General features: G+C 33.6%; 1 protein-coding gene across 23 annotated transcripts in view; it reads left to right on the top strand.

Annotated features, from left to right (window-relative positions):
• KTN1 (kinectin 1) overlaps positions 1 to 20,829 on the top strand; it is a 134,764-nt gene that overhangs the window by 87,098 nt on the left and 26,837 nt on the right. For 12 of the 23 annotated variants that reach the window (XR_010839545.1, XR_010839544.1, XR_010839546.1 and 9 more), the window contains 15 exons: positions 5,582 to 5,616; positions 6,035 to 6,125; positions 6,815 to 6,883; positions 7,502 to 7,539; positions 8,218 to 8,308; positions 8,455 to 8,523; positions 9,625 to 9,662; positions 10,222 to 10,312; positions 10,389 to 10,457; positions 10,928 to 10,965; positions 12,287 to 12,377; positions 14,261 to 14,329; positions 15,388 to 15,425; positions 16,916 to 17,006; positions 19,242 to 19,328. Coding sequence is in view for 15 of the 23 variants with exons in the window: in XM_067028435.1 (XP_066884536.1) it covers positions 5,582 to 5,616; positions 6,035 to 6,125; positions 6,815 to 6,883; positions 7,502 to 7,539; positions 8,218 to 8,308; positions 8,455 to 8,523; positions 9,625 to 9,662; positions 10,222 to 10,312; positions 10,389 to 10,457; positions 10,928 to 10,965; positions 12,287 to 12,377; positions 14,261 to 14,329; positions 15,388 to 15,425; positions 16,916 to 17,006; positions 19,242 to 19,328 (1,005 nt within the window). In the remaining 8 variants the exon portion in view is untranslated. The remainder of the gene's footprint in view (positions 1 to 5,581; positions 5,617 to 6,034; positions 6,126 to 6,814; positions 6,884 to 7,501; positions 7,540 to 8,217; positions 8,309 to 8,454; positions 8,524 to 9,624; positions 9,663 to 10,221; positions 10,313 to 10,388; positions 10,458 to 10,927; positions 10,966 to 12,286; positions 12,378 to 14,260; positions 14,330 to 15,387; positions 15,426 to 16,915; positions 17,007 to 19,241; positions 19,329 to 20,829) is intronic. The other 11 variants (XR_010839548.1, XR_010839547.1, XR_010839551.1 and 8 more) reach the window with 1 other exon arrangement.

The following is a 20,829-nucleotide window of genomic DNA, read 5'->3' as shown; positions in this document are numbered from 1 at the left end:
TTATTGCAAATGATATAGCACTTCCTTTAGCAGATGCATGTTTTCTTTTTTATTTTAAAATTCACATCTGTGCACGTATTGAATTGGTGTAAGTAGCTGTGCCAAATGTTGTGGAAATATTTTAGAAGTATTTTGTGAACATCTGTTTACTTGTCAAGAATTAATCCATTATTTGTTTTCCTCCCCGCCAAATATGGTATTTAAGTGCTTTGCATAAACTTTGTATATGCTTTACCCTTTCAAACTAAAGGTAATAGAGGAGAAAATGCTGAATAAATTATGTTTAGTGCATGGACATGACTTCATGCCAGTGTAATACTCAAATGATATTAAAGTTTTATTCTTAAATCTTATTCCTATTTCCTTTTGTTGTTATACAGCTTTTAACAGATAAGATATTTCATCAACTGTAAGATTTTTTTTCTCCTTAGTTTATTATCTCTGAAGTCTGGATGTATCTTAGTCTCTGGTTACAGTTTAATTGAAGGCATCTTTAATTTTTAGTGTTATGTAAACATTTTGCCAGTTGTGAGATGCAACATTGGTGACTTGGATTAGATAAAATATGATAGATATTTTTGGCTGTGTTAATTCTTACCCAGAAAAGCAGAACGTAGTCCTTTTTTAGAGTTGGTTATCAGAGATTCTGGAACACCTATTTCAATATATAAAGTTTTAAACTGTCTAAAATTCACTTCATGGGAAGTAAAATAAATGCCTAGAAACTTCTGAATCTACCCTAGAATTCCAGTATTAAAGGTGCTGGTAATTCTTAGTTTTAAACAGAGTACCTGGATCTTTTCTTTTCACTTTTATTATTCTATACTAAAAATGATATTCTTCGTCATTAGACAAGAGTAAAACCATTAGCCTTAATTTTTTTTTTTGTCTCCTTAAGGTAACATGATAGGCTAAGAATTGCCTAGTTTCCTCTAGTTTCTTTCTTTTATGGGGGGGGGTTTGAATTGTATTTTATTAAAAAAATTTTTTTTAATTGAAGTATAGTTGATTTACAATTGTGTTTCTGGTGTACAGTAAAGTGATTTTTATATGTATTCTTTTTCATATTGTTTTCCATTATGGTTTATTACAGGATATTGAATATAATTCCCTGTGTTATACAACAGAATCTTGTTGTTTTAATTTCTTTCTTATTGAATCAGCCTTCTGTCTATTATAAAACTTCTGTGTGTTTTTTTTGGTTTGTTTTTGGTTTTTTTGGTGGTATGTGGGCCTCTCACTGTTGTGGCCTCTCCCGTTGCGGAGCACAGGCTCCGGACGTGCAGGCTCAGTGGCCATGGCTCACGGGCCCAGCCGCTCTGCAGCATGTGGGATCTTCCCAGACCAGGGCACGAACCCGTGTCCCCTGCATCGGCAGGCGGACTCTCAACCACTGTGCCACCAGGGAAGCCCTGTGTATTTTAAAATATTCTGTTAACATAACTTTTAGCATGAGATGGATTCTTTTTTTTATGAAGAACAGTTTTATGAAGAAGAGTCTACAGAACAGAATTTCATAGCCACATTTTAAAATTTATTTAAAAGAATTATTTGATAAGAGGGGAAACTCATCTTTTAAGATTTGCTCTTTGGTAATTCTTAGAATTTTTCTCCTTGTTCCAAAAGCTTTTTTTTTTTAAATAGTCTAGAAAGCATATGACTGTGATGTTATGTTTTTGGTTGTCATTGTGACTTCTGTCTCTGATCTTAGCAGACCAGAGAACCAGCTCTTTGGTTTTGCCTCTGGTCATTTTTATTGCTAGTGAAGGAAGAGATAAAGATTGGCATAATTTAAATTTCTTTCATTTCCACCTTTCTTTAACCCCTTCCTACCCAGCAGTCAGAATTCCAAGTGACAGTTGAGAGATGAACAGTTCAGTTATGTAAAAAAAATTCAGTCTCTTTGCTCCATGGATTTTTATCCTGGAGGAAAAAATTGAGCTTATTGAAGCACAAACCAATAATGGTGCCAAGTTTTTGTTGTTTCTTTAGGTGTAGGAAGCAGAAAGACAGCAAATATCAGGTAAGGTAACCTGTTTATATGCTAGAGAAGAGAAGACTCCATTTGGATGTAGGCCTATAGATAGATCATACAAATAAATCAGTTACTAATATCTCATTTCTTCAGAGTAAAATAATACTTTTTGTGGGGGAAGGTCCTGAGGTGTCTTATTTTTTTTGAGCATCTTGACTTTTTAGCAAAGGAACAGCATGACTTTTTACTAGTAGTTTTTTAAGATTCAAAGATAAAGATTATTAAGTAAAAACTGTAGCATTAGGAAGTTTTTTTTCTTTTGCCCTGCAGCCTGGTTCTGTTTTATTGCAGAATAATTCACTGTTGTATGATATAGTTTTGAAAGTCATCCAGGGAGGAGAAAATTGGATTGGATTAGATTAATAATGTATAAAGGTAAAATATTGGATAGATAACTAAGTTGAGTCGATTTCATGCAAGTGAACATTCAGCGAGCAATTGACCAAGAGTACTTGTTAAACTGTAACCTTGTTAAAGGATATTGAGTCCATTAAATTTTTACTAATGGAGAGTATGCTAGGTACTGTGCTACAATGCTAAGGCTACAGAGATGAATGAGACTTGGTTCTTGCCCCAAGAATACGGTTTAGTGTGGAGATAGGTGTACACACAGAAAAGTGTGATGAATAAAATTCTTTTTTTGAAAAAATTTTAAACTGTATTTACAGGTTTAGAGGAAGAGATAATTCTGTCTGAAGGAGAGTAAGAGGTGCCACAGAAAGGGGACAGCTAAACCTGATTTTGAAAAATAGCTAAGAATTTACTGAACAGCTAAAGAGCAATCCAAACTGAGGGGATACAGTGTTAAAAGTCAGGGCAGTGTGGCCAGATTGGCATATTCAGAGCATATTGGCGTATTGTGGAAGTGCAAAGTATGAGGTATTAAGGGGAAGAGAAAGATTTGCTAGGGTCTAATCATGAAGGGCTTTGTAGGCTGTGTAACATGAGCTTGATCTAGAATGTGGGTATGCTGCTGAAGGATGTTGAAAGAATGAATCAGCATTTTGTCTAGTATTTTAGATGGATCATTCTGGTAACCATGAGGTGTTTGAATTTATGTGGTAGTGAAGTATGCAGTACTAAAGGTGTAATACAATTAAATGATCAAGCTGCATATAACTAGGACTTAAAAGTGTTGTCTTTTTAAAAAAATTGAGATACAATTGACATGTTAATTTCAAGTGTGCAACTTAATGATTGTATATTTGTGTTACTGTGAAATGATCACAGTAAGTCTAGTTAATGTCTATCACCATACATAGTCACCTACTTTGTATTGTTTTTATGTGAGATGACATGCATCAAAAATAAAGATGGACAGGGCTTCCCTGGTGGTGCACTGGTTAAGAATCCGCCTGCCAGTGCAGGGGACATGGGTTCAAGCCCTGGTCTGGGAAGATCCCACGTGCCACGGAGCAACTAAGCCCATGCGCCACAGCTACTGAGCCTGCACTCTAGAGCCCATGAGCCACAACTACTGAGCCCATGTGCCACATCTACTGAAGTCCACGCACCTAGAGCCCGTGCTCCGCAACAAGAGAAGCCACCACGGTGAGAAGCCTGCATACCCAGCGAAGAGTAGCCCCCACTCACTGCAATCAGAGAAAAAGCACACGCGCAGCAATGAAGACCTAACATGGCCAAAATAAATAAATAAAATAATAAAATTAAAAAATTTATTAAAAAAATAAAAATAAAGATGGACAAAAGAATCTTGATGACAGATTTATAAACTTACTGCATGATTTATTTTTCACAATTTATAAACATGATTTAATGTACTTTTGACAGCTCATATCTCCTTTCTGATGGTAGGAAAGGTTTTTTTTTTTCCCATTCGGAAGTTCTCCTGTACCTCTCACAGTATAGTCCTTATGAACTCTAGAGACAGGGAGAAGAATTAGAGTATTGTGATATTTGAGATGAGTAAAGCTGAGGACCTAACCTAAGACATTGAAGAAAAGGGGGTTAATTTTTAGAAATAATGTTAAAAGTGGAATCTTATGACTTGGATTTGGTAATGGAAAAATTAATACTATTTGTGAAAAATGGTTGTAATAAAATTGGAAAAAAATTACAAAACCAGCAAAATTAGGAGAAAGCAGGTAGGGAATGGGATAGGTAGAAGAGAATGTTGAAGGGAAGAAGACCCCAAACCTGTTTTGTCAGGTTGCTTAGCTGCCTGAAGACCTAGGAATGCTGAGGGGGAAACCTTGCTTCTGGACACATAGTAAATATAACATTGAGGACTTGTGTAAAGTGTATGGGGGGGATGCTAGAAGGATGGGTGAATGGTTGGGATCAGCTCACATGTCATGTTTTAATGTAACAAGGAGAATACATTCTTGTGTTGGTTCTGCACTTTACAATCAATTTTATTTTATTTTTTACTTTTATAAATTTATTTATTTTTGGCTGAATTGGGTCTTCGTTGCTGCGCGTGGGCTTTTCTCTAGTTGCAGTGAGTGGGGGCTACTCTTCTTTGCGGTGTGTGGGCTTCTCATTTCAGTGGCTTCTCTCATTGCAGAGCACAGGCTCTAGGTGCGTGGGCTTCAGTAGTTGTGGCATGCAGGCTCAGTAGTTGTGGCTCACAGGTTTAGTTGCTCTGTGGCATGTGGGATCTTCCTGGACCAGGGATCGAACCGGTGTCCCCTGCATTGGCAGGTGGATTCTTAACCACTGCGCCACCAGGGAAGTCCCTACAGTCAGTTTTAAAACATTATATTGGCTTAGGTGGTGGTTATGTGAAGTCTACATGTTAAAAATTCATTGAATTGTACACAGGATTTGTGCACTTGCCTTACACGTTAGTTTTTTTTTTAAAAAAAGGAACAAAGCCTCCTTTTTGGCCTGCAAGGCCTTAGAGCCTTGGAATTTTAGATTTGAAGAATTAATGTAAAGGAGGGGCAAATTCTCTTCTTATCCTTAATATTTCTTTTATAGTAATTAAAAACTTACAAGGAACTAGTTCATTTTTGCCAGCCCATTTTATATTTCATCTTTTTCTGTGTCTTTTGTGTAAGTAGCCTCATCTTTTCTGTCTTGTGTTTTCTTTTCTTTTTTTATAAATTTATTTATTTTATTTTTTAAAATTTTTGCCTGCGTTGGGTCTTCATTGCTGCGCATAGGCTTTCTCTAGTTGTTGTGGCGAGCCGGGGGCTACTCTTTGTTGCCGTGTGCAGGCTTCTCATTGTGGTGGCTTCTCTTGTTGCAGAGCACGGGCTCTAGGCACGTGGGCTCAGTAGTTGTGGTGCACGGCCACCGTTAGTTGCTCCACGGCATGTGGGGTCTTCACGGACCAGGGCTCAACCCGTGTCCCTGCATTGGCAGGCAGATTCTTAACCACTGCACCATCAGGGACACCCCTGTCTTGTGTTTTCTGAATTCAGTAATTCTTTAACTATTAGCAGTCTTCAAACATGAATCATCTTCCTAAATTTTGGATCTAATTAATGCTAATAGAATTCTATTTCTGAAGTAGTTTTACCTCATGCAAACTTTGTAAAATTAATCTTCTTTTTTTCTTTTTTGGTGATTTTATTTTAGCCTAATAAAGATGTTTTGGAACGAATGGAAAGATGGTAAGAGATTAAATTTTTAAAAAATATTTTAATGACTCATTTCTACCAAGTTTGAGATAGCAGAATTATTAACTATATTAATCTAAATTCTTAAAATTCTCTTTGTACTTCATAATGGAAGAGAGTGGTGTACTGTTGATTGATTTGGAATTACATTAAGTTTGTGGGTGTCATGTGTGGCCATGATTTATTTGTTTAGGCTTGCATGTAGGCATGTATTACTTGAATACATTTTAGTTATTGGTAAAGAGGGACTACCCTTGGACCATGACCAAAGATCCTTAGAAACCTTTCTAGAATTGAAAGTTTATAAGGAACAATGGGCATAGGAGTTGATCCATGTAAAATATTTATTTAGAAATCATATCATTTTCTTTGAAAAATAGTTCCATCATGTGTTTTAAATTTATAATTTCAGCATTCAAGAAAAAGATGAGAAGTTGAAGACTGTAGAAGAATTACTTGAAACTGGACTTATTCAGGTGGCCACTAAAGAGGAAGAACTGAATGTAAAGAATTTTGTATATTTGTTTTCCTTATGATTATTCAGTGAATATGAAGTGGTTTTACTGTAACATGTAATATTTTTCCCATACCTTTTAAGTTATCCACTTATGAATTTATATGATGTCCTTTTTCATTAAATTTAAGATTTTATTATAAATACAAAAATGTGTAGTTACTTATAGCATTCACTGCCTTAATGAAGTAGATATTCTTGTTATATTCTTGTAATATATGCTCCCCCACCTCCACCCATGCCCGAATTATAACCAAATAATAACTAGTTACAAGAATAACTAGTGGACTTGATAAGTTCATGAAATAGTATTGGAGGCCATAGAATGGAGAGAATGCAGTTTTATTTTATGATTATCATTAGCCTTAACTAACTTTATTTGGATAGGATTGCTGGAAGAAATAAGGTAAAAGGTGTATTTGATTTTAGGGAGAGAAGTGACTTGACAAGTGGTATACTGTGTGGTTTTCAGGTTGTGGAAACATAAGTAGAAATACTTGTGAGGATAATTGAATTAAAGTCCATTTGGCTAGCTCTGGAAGTTGCAGATTGTAGACATACAGAGCAACTGAGATTTCTGGGCCTTCAGAGAGGAAAAGAAGCAGTTAGAGAAAAATGAGAAGCTAGCTCTTTTTTCAGAAAATAAAAGTATGTTTTGCTTATGTGTCTTTGAAAAAGGCAATAAGAACAGAAAATTCATCTCTGACAAAAGAAGTTCAAGACTTAAAGGCCAAGCAAAATGATCAGGTAATATATTTAGTAGATCCTGCAACCATTCTCTTTTAAACGTTTGGCAAACCTGTTATCAGATACAGCAGGAAGCCTTTTTTTGTTCCTCCCTTCTCCAACATGGAATTTGTCAATTATAGTTTTAATCTGTGAATGATTGGTGACTTGATTATCAGTAATAGAAGCTGCAATTTATTAAATGCTTACTTTATGCCAGGCACTGGGTAGAGTATTCTAGGTAGGATGTCATTGCTTGTTACTATAGTGATAAAAGGTTTTGAGTATACATATATAAGGTAAGACTCTAAATAATAGTAAAAGAGGTTACCTGAAGTTAGGAAATTTCCTATTTTCTCCTTATCTGGTTAGAATCATTGAGTCAGTAATTTTAATATTTATCTATTGGTTTTTCTTTTGACCTACACTTACCATAAGTAGCTTTAAAGCTGCTTACTTTCAAAGTGCTTTTCATTTTCATAATTATGACGTTTTAAAAAATCTAGAAAGAATTACTTCCCAGGTTTACTTTTCCTGGGTTTTGGTGTAGTGGAAAATTTAAAGAACAACATACTTTTCTATTTATGACCCATTTATATTTTGAGCAAATTACCAAGTAGGATACTTTCCTATTTCTAGGTTTCCTTTGCATCTCTAGTTGAAGAACTTAAGAAAGTGTAAGTAATGACATTATTAAACTGGTCTTTTTCTTTTGGTCCAGTTTTATTAGTGCTCATAAATCTTGTTTTATTGTGCAATTAAGATGGCTAGAAGTTTTCATTGCTGGAATAAGGAGACTTAGCTGTGCTTTCCCAGTACAATTGTTAAAAAATCAATTTCCATGATTGACTCCATTTATTAACTTGTGGCATCAAATTGTTAATTTTCTGTTTCTGCACTAGGAACTGTTAACGAACAGGTTATATTGGATAGAGATCAGTTCCTTGTATGTGTTGTTTTCTTGAAGTGTCTATAAAGTTTAATGCCATAATTGTATGTAAGTTTTGCCATAGCTTTCAGAGCCCTAGAAACCTATATTGTTGAGAGGAACTCAATTCTCCCTAGTATTCTTTGGGGTACAAATCTTATATTACCTGTGCACTTTGTAAACATGTCACCAGCTTCTCCTTGCGTGCATAGGCTTCAGCCATCTGGTAGTTACTGCTTAATTCTCATTTAGGAAGAGCTTTAAGTATTTTTTTCCCCATCTGTCTGCAAAATATGGTTGCTCTTTTACTTAAAATGGGAAGAGTTGATTTGGTGAGCCTATTAATGATTTGGTACTATTTTTATATCTTAGTTGGTGGATCTTGATGATTTCTCCCCAAGTTTAATATTGCATTTCTTTTTCTAAGGATCCATGAAAAAGATGGAAAGATCAAGTCTGTAGAAGAGCTTCTGGAAGCTGAACTTCTCAAAGTTGCTAATAAGGAGAAAACTATTCAGGTATTGAGAGAAAACTTAATGTTTTGCTTTTTTGTTTATCAGCTTTAGTGAATACCATTTAATTTCATGTGTTTGTCTATACATTGCATTTTATGTCAATTTCTGTGTTTCCATTGTCCAATCTTGTCTGTTTTGTCATTGTCAAGGATTTGAAACAGGAAATAGAGGCTCTAAAAGAAGAAATAGGAAATATCCAGCTTGAAAAGGCTCAACAGGTAAAAATCCCAGAGCCATAGCATGACAGATTCATTAGTGTATGTGTATTAATGAACTATTTGGTTTTTTTCTTGTTACTCAGAAGAAAACTTTTAGTAGTGTGCTGTAAGTATTTTGGGTTATGTGCTTTTTATTATTTTTGCCTGATTTGAGAAAATGTTCTTAATATTTTAATCAACATATCTTTTAACTGTTTAAAGTTATTTTTCTGGAAAGTTTTCTATATTAATGTTTCATTTTAGTTTGCCAACTTAAAAAAAACACTTTGGTAAACCTTGTTTTTTTAAATGCATGTTCCACAATATTTTGTTATAGAATATGTATTGCTCAACCTTTGCCTATAGAATAAAGTTCAGATTTCATTGGGGGATTTCAGAGGTAGATGTGGTTACTGGAAATAGATGGGTGGTTTTGGTGAATATAATCTGATAAGGTTTGATTGAAAAAAAGTGGTGAGATTGCATGGAAGAGATGATTTATTCATTCATCCAACCAACAGATGCATTCAGCAATATTTATTCAGTTCCTCCTACTTATCAAAGTACTATGTTAGTGGTTGGAGATAATGTGTTGAATGAAATAGGGTATGAGGATAAGATTAAATTCCTAATATAGACTGAGAGTTCAGGAAGGTCTCCTTCTGAGGAACTGACATCTAAGCCAAGATCTGAAGGGACTGTGAGAAGGCAGTGGGGAATTAAAGGTACTATTGAACTGTGTATGGTAAGAAGAGGAGATTAAAGGACAATATAGAGTACTGTTGAGTAGTTGGCCTTGAAGACTGGGAAGAGAAAGCTCTTTGACAAGGTAGGGGGAGGTATGTGGACAGTTAATATTCTAATTTTCATAATTTAAAAAAGTATCACATTGTTTAGACTTATAACCAATTCCTTGTCTCTTCTCCCCCCCCCCCCCCCCCATTTTTAATTTATTACTCTTACTGTCGTTGGAGTCAAGAGAAGGTGAAATCAAGTCATCTCATTTTGGCTAGGTCTTTGTAATTTGAAGTGTGCACATTTTAAGGTTTCCCATAAAGCCTACTAAGGTAAACTGAAAGGGTTATGAATTGCTTTTTTTCTGCTTCTTTCTTTATATTTTAGTTATCTATCACTTCTCAAGTTCAAGAACTTCAGAACTTGTAAGTACCATTTGCCTCATTTCCCTTTAATATCTCTCTTCCACAAGTTAAATATAATTATAATGAAAATTGTAACTCCTTTTTATTTGATTTCAAGTAATATTTTAAAGAACATCAAATTATATCTCACAAAGGCCTCAAAGTCTTAAATTTTTCCTTAGGATTTAACCTGTAGGTTTTTTGATGGGAATGGGGATAGAGTGGAAGTCTTATTTTTCTGCTTTATAATCTGAATGTGACCTTCAACTGACATGGTGCTCTTTGCCCATTTTAATAGCCACTGTGAAACTGGTTACATATTTCATACCCAAACTAGTTGTGATAAGCTAAATTTGCTGGTATTGACTTAAACAGGGTGTTAAGGGGTGGGAGTAGAGCAGCTGCTTAATTTGATATCTCCAAAATCTTATATGCCTTTATACTTAAAATGTTTATTTTTTAGTTTATTTAATCCGTTTGGGTTATGAGTACAACCTAAAATACGCTTTTCCAGTCTCCAGTATTTTTGCTTTGTTTAGTCATGTAATATTTTCATTGATAGTTCTTAACTTATTGTTAGATTAAAAGGAAAGGAGGAACAGATGAATACCATGAAGACTGTTTTAGAAGAGAAGGAGAAAGACCTAGCCAATAGAGGGAAATGGTTACAGGTGAGGAGTTAAAAACAATAGTAAACACCTTTTTTATACTTGAATATCACTTTTATTTAGACCTATTCTTTTTCAGGATCTTCAAGAAGAAAATGAATCTTTGAAAGCTCACGTTCAGGAGGTAGCACAACGTAACTTGCAAGAGGTATAGTATAAACAGATTACCAGCATATTTTATAAAACATGAGGAATCTTTATTTTACTGTACTAAGAAATAAAGAAGTTAATATGTTCTCTGAGTTTTTTGCCATAAAAACTACTGTTGTATCGTTGTTTTGTTGTTGATAAATTAACTTTTATCCCTGTCAAGTCTACTACTGCCTAATTTGTCAACCTAAGTCTGAAAGAATTTCCTCTCTTTACTTTTTCAGATGGACTCTTATTCTCATTTTTAAGTGTCTGTGTTTAATTGTTGTATTAATCTGTAATCCTTTAACAGATGGATATTAACAAGTTAAATAAAGAAAATCCATTATTTGTTTTATGAATGGCTCAATCTTAAATTTACCACATATAATTGTGTTTTTATTTTACTGGTGAGTGATTCTATAGATAATATATTATAGAACCTGATCTTTTTCATGTTATAATTAAAAATGTGAATCTGTTTCTTAGGCATGTTCTGCCTCACGATTTGAAGAACTTGAGATTGTGTAAGTATACTTTTAGCCAGCATTTTAAAGAGGAACTTCTCAATATTTTTTAGACTGTCCTTGAATATTATATGATGAGTTTCTTCTAAGTTATTAACTTTCTTGTTAAGTAGGAATTATAGTCCAGGGGCAAATAAGTTAAATCTCTGTTTGGTATAATAAAACAGAGGCCTTTCAAATGCTTTCTGATACCTAGAGACTTTATCTTTTCCATATCCTTAAATGCATTTTCTGAGATACTCTTTCTGCTAATATAGACTGGTTGGCTTTATTTAAGTTTTCTCTCTCTTGCTAAATAAAGTATGTAATTATTATAAAGAGAGGTTAAATTTATTTCAAATTAGAATCATTGTTAGTATTTGAAAGAATAACATCTCTGAATTAACCAGAAGATAATCTTAGCCATAATCTTGATAATGAATATTGAATCTTTCTATAAAAGTAACTTGCCTTTGGGGGAAAATAGTATCTGTTGTTGTATCAGTTAATGCTGTGCCGATTAGTAAAAATACTGAATCTGATGAGCATAGGAGGTATCAGTCTTAATAGATGTTATCCTAGAAAATTTTTATCCTATGAAGTCTGTTTTCTTAAACTAAACCAGTCTACAGTGGTAAGAAAGGTATCTGTACTTCATTGTTTTGGCCTTCTATCAATTACTTTTAAGAGATTTTTCCTTTGATGTAATCTCATCAGTCTTTATTGATGTTTAAGGAGTGGCCCTTTGAAACTGTATCTTTAAAAAAGTAAGATATTGAAGATATTTATTAGGTCATTATCTTTATGGAGAAAAAGGAGATGTCTTTATTGGCACTAAGATTGCTCATATGTACAACTAACTGTTTATCTTATGGGCATTATATAACTGCCAAGGTTCTTTTGTATCATTAGAGACACATTTGAGGCCTATTTGTAGTAGGTATATAGATCATTAAAGTATGATTTTAGATTTATTTCTACCTCACATTAAAGAAAATTAATATAATATTGGGGCATCATTTTTAGGTTTACAGAAAAAATTGAGAGAGCAGTACAGAGAATTTCTGTATACCCTCCTTCCCCATTTTTCTTCTTATTTACATCTTGCATTTGTGTGCTAATTTGTTACAACTGATGAACCAAATCAATATATTGCTATTAACTAAAGTCCATAGTATCCATTAGGGTTCACGCTTTTTGTACATTGTAGGGGTTTTTGACCAATGTATGATGACATGTATCCATCATTACAGTATTATAAAAAAAAGTTTTACTGTCCTAAAATTCTCCTGTGCTCCACCAATTCACATAACTAAATATAACGTCTTTGTAAAAATTCTAGGTTGAAAGAAAAGGAAAATGAAATGAAAAGATTAGAAACTGTGCTAAAAGAAAGGGAGAGTGATCTTTCTAGAAAAACAAAGCTGTTACAGGTAAATATGTTTATACTTAAAATTATCATGTGAGTTTCTGTCTTTGCATGTTTGAAAACAATTTTAACTACTACAAAAGAAAATTGAATACAAAATGACATTCCCTCCTACCCAGATACTGGGTCTCATTCCTCAGAGATAATCACTATCAATTATTTATATATCTTTTGAGCAAGCGCCCATGCATAAAATGTGTGTGTGTGTGTGTGTGTACTTAATAGTTTTTAAACATATTGTATTTAATCATACACAATTTTGTATTTTGCTCCCTCCACCCAATTAATAATGTTTTTGAGGTCCTTCCACATAAGCACATTTTTATCTTTAACGTTGAATGGCTTCATGGTATTCTTTTGTATGATTGTATTATCATTTATACAACCAGTCCTGGTTTATGGATACTTAGATTATTTAGAGTTGTGGTTCCTGTTACAACAGTTCTATGGTAAATACACACACATTTTCAATACTTATGCTACTATACTATATCTGTATTCCTACAAGTGAGATTTTGGGTTTTATGCAGAGGGTTTTTTTCCTTCTTGAAAGTGATAATTAAAATAGAAAATAGTATCTCTTCATCTTCATGTAGTTAGTATTGAAAGTCCTTACAAAACATTGTTTTGAAGTAATAGGAAATTTTAGATGTCTGCACTGTCTCAGATACTTGTGCTCACATTTCATGCTCAAGGGTTGGTTCTGTCACATTCCCTTTCCTTCCCAAGTAGGTTCATTTTAATTTTTGTCAGATAATGCTAAATTGTCCTCCAAAGTGTTTTTACTAATTTATACTCTCCAACAGACTAAATTACAACTAAACAACTAAATTGCATTAAATTAAGCAACCAAACTACAACAACTAAATTACAGTCTCCAACAGAGAGCCATTTCCTTTTCATCTTCTTCAACACCGATGAAGATGAAAACATTTGATATTATGCTTGAAAGATGGTCAGATTATTGTAATTTGCATTTGATAGAGAAGTTAAACACTCACATTTGTATATGAATTGGCCTGTAATTATTCCTACATTTTCCCCTCTGGGTTGACTTTTTCTTACTAATTTATAAGATCCTTTTAACATAGTAAGGGAAGTTAGCCTTCTTGTTGTGTGAGGTGATTTATTTTAGTTTTCCTTTTGACTTAATCCCTACCCCCCCACCCCACTTTGGAAATTTTTATGTACTGAAATGTAAGTAGTTTGCTGAGTTTGAAGTCTTGAAATGAAAGTTATCTCTCACTCAATGATCATAAAAATGTTTCCACGTGTTTTCTTCTAATACTATGTTTATAATTTATTTTTTTTGCTTAGATGTTTTATTCACATGTAATTTATTGGAGTAAGTTATAAGAATAGCATTTCAACCTTAAAAAAATAAAAGAATAGCCACATTATTAAATAATCAATTATTACTTGACTGCAGTGGCTCTGTCCTCTGCCCGGAACATTTAGCAATATTTGGAGACATTTTTGGTTATCACAGCTGGTGGAGGGGTGCTACTGCATCCAATAAGTGGAGGCTGTGGATGCTGCTGAACATCTTACAGTATGTGGGCAGCCCCCACAATAAAGAAAATACTGCCCAAAATACCAGTAGGACTTGCCCTACTGATCTGAGGTGTCACCCTGTAGTAAATTCTGACATGTGTTTGGGTCTGTTTCTGGATCCTGTTTTCTTCCATTGAAACATACCAACTCCCAGGCTAGTACTGAATAATTGAATTATTCTAATTTTATAATATATTTTAATATAGGGCTTATTACACCCTTTAAAAATAGTTACTGTTGTAGAATTTGCCTGGTTTGTATGATACGTCTTAAAGCTTATATGGAAAATAAAAGCTCTGTCCATGTGTTCATGTTTAATTTTTGTTTAAATAGGAAGTACAAGATGAAAACAAATTGTTTAAATCCCAAATTGAGGAGCTTAAGCAGCAGAACTACCAACAGGTAGGTACTGTTAGATGCCTTGCCTTTTATTTATGTGGTCATGACTGTTAAGTGTTACCATTTTGCCTTTTCATTGAGAATAAAGTATGTGTTGTTTTATTTATAAGTGTTTATTAAATTTCCTAAAAAACAAAGCAGTTTGCTATGCTATAGCCAAGATATGATAATCTATAATTTATAAAGTATACACAAATAACATTACTATCTATATTCCAGCTCTGTTATGTATCCGTGTATGTTTTCAGATCCTTTAGAATGCCTTTCTTAGCAAGTCAGATAAAATCCTGTAGAGGTCAGCTTAAAAACATGTGTATACCCTACTTCCCCTTTCCACAAACAAAACATCTATAATTGGAGGAAACTAAGAAATGTGTAATATTATAAGTAATAGTTTACCACCATTTAAAATACTTTTTCAGAGTATAATTCTGCTTGGTAAAAATAAAATGTGTGTTTTTTAAAAAAAAATAATGTTAACCAAAATATTGTTTAAATTAATTTATATTATGAATGTATATGGATAAACTCAGAAGTATTTTGAAGGACAAAAGAATTAGAGTCCTTGTCGACAAGAAGCTTATAGTAGTTTCGTTTGGGAGATTGTAGTCATCAGGAATAAATACCATATGTGAAGGGCTATGTACCTTTACGTATTATGTAAAATTAAATTTTTGTTATATGCAAGTTAACTAACTTTTCCTGCTTTTCCTTCATTAATGGTATTTTTTTGACTTTTGGAGGCTTAGTGTAGTCAAATATGAATTACGCATTATGAAAATTTAAGGTATTAACTCAGTGCTTGGCACATGATAGGAAATTGATAAATATTTGTTAAATGAAGAGTTTAAGAATATAATGACAATGAAGATTTGATTTAGCACTCAATACATTGTATAAATGTGTACATGTTTTTATTAAAACTACTTTTTGATGGCATATAGAATATATGATATTTTTACCTTTGGTGTTGTCTCAGTTTATGTCTGAGAACAGATTTAATTTTTTTGAAGTCTTCTAAGAAACCTTTGTTTGAAAATAACATTCAACTGTTTTAATAGGCATCTTCTTTTCCCCCTCATGAAGAACTATTAAAAGTGTAAGTAATAATTCTTATTCACAATTTGGGAAGTGGCAACTTTTTATTTACTAAACAGTTCTCAGATAAGCAATTTAATGTAACTGCAAATGCTCCCCTAATTTTTACAGTTCTATTTGGATTTCTTGGACTGTAGGTCATTAGAGCTTAGCTGTGCCCTTGGCTGAGCTAAATGTACCTTTTATGGTATTTGGATTTCTTTGAACATTTTGTTGAGGGTGATAACTGGTTTTTCAGGCATTCAGGAAATATCTAATCACATTTAACTATATTTCGAAGCCTTTACTGATTTACCTTAAATTATCTCAATTATCCTCCTAATATCATTGTGGAATTGAATGGTGCACATTTTGGTTTAGCTTCTGCATTAAAAAAGCAAATCTTGTAATCTTTCTGGTTACTCTCTTTTAAGGAGTTTTTTTTTTTTTTAACTGAAACATTTTTATTATGGGTCTGTATTTTTCTCTAAGAGGCTGCGTTTAAGGTCATTTCAGGTAAGTTGGTATGTTTCAAAATGTTAAATGTCAACCACATGAAGTATATTCAGTGCTATATCTGTGTGTTCTTCCATCTTGACTTGTTTACACAGTTGGTAGTTTACTAGTTTAGAATTATTTACTATTAAATTGAGTCTTGAGTTTGACTGTATAGAGCAAGGGTCAGCAAACTTTTTAAATAAATGGCCTGACAGTGAATATTTTAGGTTATGTGAGCCACATAGTTTCATATTCTTTTTTTTTTCTTTTTTTCCCTACAATTCTTTAAAAACATAAAATCAGCTCTTGGCTCAAGGGCCATACAAAACCAGACTCTGGGTCATGCCCTGAACCCTAGTTTGCCAACCCCTTATATCGAGTCTTATTCTTAGGGAAGAGCGATTTGTACTTTAATTTTCTACCCAAGCCTCCTCTCAGCTATAACAGAATCAAATTGTGACTCCGCCATTTCTTTCTGCATTTCTGGGAAGTAACTAACTCATTTGATAGAACCAGAAAAACATGAAACCCAGGACTGTTATGAAAATGAAAAGAGAACACCTACCTCACGTTAATATCATGCTTTTATTGTGGGTTAGCCACTTAAAGTCATAATTGATTTCATTACCTTCTGGAAAAAAAAATATTTAAGGGAATGTGTCTACATCAGTTTTCACTCCTCTGAAAATAGCTACTTCACTGCCCTAGATAAAAATAGAAGTTGACTACAACTACAGCTGTTCATGTATTCATGAACTGTTTTTTAGGGGATGATTTCTCTTTAGCATAATTGTCAGTATATCATATTGTAAAAATTTATTTAAAAGTTTATTTCTGAAAATAGGAATTCATGAATAGGCTTTCTGTGGTAACTATGGTTAAGCTTAAAGAGTTTGCCTATTAGGTTAATGCATTTTTCAAAGCATCATCTACTTGCTGTTTTTATTGTAGTAACAAATAATATGTTCACTGTTTACCTAAAATATTGTTATATATATTCACGTTCTGGTTTAGAATTTCAGAAAGAGAGAAAGAAATAACTGGTCTCCAGAATGAGTTAGCTTCTTTGAAGGATGCTGTTGAACACCAGAGGAAGAAAAACAATGTAAGCAAATCTTTATCAGAATAAAGCTTTTTATTATTATTATTTCACTGAAATATCATGGTTAAGAATTTTTTAATCAACTTCTACTTTAGATTTCTTAATCTTTCTAGGAAAATACTGTTTTGTGTGTAGGTTTTATGAGAGGATTATTGGGGAAATCACTTTATTAGAGAATGGATTTTTTTAATGAATAAATGAAAAGTCCATTTTGTACATGTCTGAATATCATTTCAATTGTTGACGTTACAATTATTTACAGCTACAGATTTTTTTTTTTTTTTTTTTTTTTTTTTTGTGGTATGCGGGCCTCACTGTTGTGGCCTCTCCCGTTGTGGAGCACAGGCTCCGGACACTCAGGCTCAGCGGCCATGGCTCACGGGCCCAGCCGCTCCGCGGCATGTGGGATCTTCCCAGACCGGGGCACGAACCCGTGTCCCCTGCATTGGCAGGCGGATTCTCAACAACTGCGCCACCAGGGAAGCCCTTTTTTTTTTTTTTTTAACTATAGTTGACTTTCTGTTAAACTTTTATCTGGAAAAATTATTCTTTCAGCTCAGTATCTTAAAATTAAAGGTTTTTGTTCTTATTTTGATTGGACTAGCCTTTTTGTAAACTGAAAGTAATGCCAGTATTCAAACCTAGTATTTTCAATAATTAAATGTCTTTCAAAGTCTTCTGGCACCTCCCTTTTTAAATTGAGAGATGTTTCAAATTTTGGAATTAAGCATATTAGAGGGCTCAAAACCTGAATACATTTAGGTTAGAATGGAAGGGATAGTGAAATATTGACAAGTAGTAAATTTAGATGAGTTTCTTAAATTCTCTCTGACCAGAGGATGACACCTTTAAGTAGAATGCAAGCATTCTTGTTAGACGAGGAATTTTTGCACACAAAAGTATCATTGTTAAGACTTGAGCAAGGTCAGAAATGTTATTGAAATCTAAGTGGGTATTTTCTAATGAAAGCTAATTTTTCAAAGTTTGCGTTAATTTGTTAATATAACAAGTTGACATGTTCCTGCTCCTCTGAGTTTGTCAAAATTAGGTATGTGAATTGCCCTTTGTATGTTTGTGTAACATTACTAATAGCATTGCTTGGCCAGAAAACCTAAGCTCAGTTTGCCAGTTTTACTGTTACCATCTTAACTGTGTTTTATTATCGGGATTCTGAGATAAGGAAGGTATAGTAATGCCAATCTAATGCCTCAGCAGCAGCAGTGCTGGAGGCACTGAAGTGTGTGAAAAGAGCCAGGACACTGGAGGCCAGCAGACTGCAATGTCAGTCCATTCTAGTTCTGCCCCCTTATTTGCTGTGTACACTTGGTCACATTTATTAACCTACCTGAGTTGTGGTTTTGCCATCTATAAAATGGGAATAAATACCTCTTAGGGTTGTTACGAGGATTAATGAAAATTTATGTCACGTGCCAAGTACAGTGTTGGGCACATAAGTAAGCATTCAGTGGATGGTGATTATTGCTTTTTAGTTTTTGTTTTTAATCTGTTTAGATTTCTAAATCTGAAGAAAGGCTGAAATATAGCAGATTGTCCTTATTAGTATTTGCTAATGAAATGCTGTTAAAATAGATCTTTCAGAACTCAGTTTCCAAAGGCCTCTGTTTCTCTTTCTAGCCTCCTCGTTTGCCTTGATCAGGTAGCTCATACAATTCCTGTCAGGTTGCTTTTTGGTATGCACATTTGACCATGCCAAGAAAGATAGAGAAATACAGTGAATTCCTATGTCATTCCTAGGTAGACTTGAAATGTGTTAAATCAGTAAAACATATTTAGAGAAAAAAATGTTATGCTGCAGTGGAAAGTCCTATGAGTGATATTGGGTCCTGTTTAAAAATCACATGTAAAGCTTTTTGTAATACTTGTGTATTTGTTCTGTCCTTAATCCTCTAATATTCGATGTACCTGAAATTATATTTGTAATCTTGGTTTCTGTGTTTACTTTTGAATGCTTTTTCTTCTTTGTTATGTGTGCATAGTAATTACTTCAAAGCTGGCATATTTGGTGTGTATACTAAAACATGGGAAGTGGGCATCTTTATTTTCTCATTCAAACTTCTAAACATTGCTTTTTATTTTTTTTGCTAATATACATATTTTCCCATTGAAATAATTTTGCAGTAAGCAGCAGTTAAATGCAGTGCAAAATACTGATGAAGCAAAAAGCAAAAATCTTTCAATAATGGATAAACTGAAATCATTCTTTCTAAAAATGATTAGGACCTTCGGGAGAAAAACTGGGAAGCAATGGAAGCATTGGCATCAACTGAAAAAATGCTGCAGGACAAAGTGAACAAGACTTCCAAGGTTGTAATGCTAACTCCTAGAAACAATCCACTGAACAGAGAAAATCTGCAGCTTGTCTTAAACTCAGACTAAAGCATTTAATTTTACTGCAATTTAAATATAAAATCTCCTTATCATCCACATTTATCACCTCTATCATCTCTGCTTTTTTTCATCTACTCCTTGAAGCTTTAATTTTGGGCATGCTGTTTTGTTGTGATTACTTGATTGTTTGAGCTTTGGTGATTACTGCTTTAAGCTGATGAGTCTCAGGAAGCCTATGCTACCCATGTAAGCTCTTGTTAGACAGAGTGTACCTCTTGGGTTGATTAAGAGAACTTGGTGAAAACGCTGAGCCAAAAAAAAAAATCTAACTGAATTAACAAACATATTTGAGTACCTACAATGCACCTGTGATGCACAGTGGACTCTCCTAGGTTCTTTGAGGCACACCAAGATGACTCAGACAAGGTGGAAAATGATAAAAGTCTTCAGAAGTACAAGGACGGGATCAATTCTGGGTGTGTTATTGGGGATGCTTCCTTAGAAGAGATGGAATTAAAATTAAACTTTAGGTTTTGAAGTATCTGGACAGTAATGATGCACATTTTATGTTTAGTATGGAATATTAATGTAAGGGATAATCCTCTTGACCAGAGTATGTAAAGTGCTCCTGAAACATATATCCCCCTCTGTCTTAAAAACGATTAAGGATATTCTCCCTGAGTTCAAGTTGTTCCATGGATTTAAAGATTTCTAATGAATTGTAATTGATAAGTTGTTTTTAAAGATTGAGAGAAATAAATGTGCCATTTCAGTCAAGCACTTTGAAAATTCCTACCAAGAATAAATGTGGAACAGAATTATTGAATTTCATATATGGGTTAAAGTTCATTATGTTATTCAATTCAGCATTCTGTAAGTATTTTGTGTGCTAAGGTAATATGCTGAATTTTAAATGTAAGTCTTAGTGACATTTGAAGGACTTTTTTTTAAAGCAGAATAGAATTTTAATAAATTTTTTTATCAATCATGTTTGTAGTTATATTTCCTTTAGTATAAATGGATTTGTATTTACTTTCATACTTATTCATCAGGCCCTAATTTTCACTAAAACCTTAATTTGAGATATCTGGCAGATATTGGGACCAGAGAAATCTAGGCCAGGTAGGACGTTACTGTTTCATCGTCAGTGGTTGCAGTCAGCCCTGTCAGCAGTGGGGGTTCTGTATAGTTCCTGATTGTTTCTATAACTTTGTTTTTCACTGTTAAGAGCTACCTTTTAGCTTTATTTTGTTGTTAATGAGGCTGGTTATCTAGAAAGTGCTAAACTCTTAATATCATGCCATTCCTACAAGAAGTTATGTGCCACCTGTCATAGGCATTCTTGCATATTATGATGCCAAAAGAAAGCTAGAATTTGTTTCATCATTTGTTTGGTGGTGAATATAAGAATTTATATTTCAGAACTAATCACCAAGTGCATGATGGTTTCTCGCATGGCTGATGATCTACAGAGCAT

The sequence above is a fragment of the Kogia breviceps genome, chromosome 3, assembly GCF_026419965.1.
Source record: "Kogia breviceps isolate mKogBre1 chromosome 3, mKogBre1 haplotype 1, whole genome shotgun sequence".
NCBI classification, from domain to species: domain Eukaryota; kingdom Metazoa; phylum Chordata; class Mammalia; order Artiodactyla; family Physeteridae; genus Kogia; species Kogia breviceps.
Note: the sequence above shows the minus strand (reverse complement) of the source record. Positions and strands in the feature narration are given on the sequence as shown.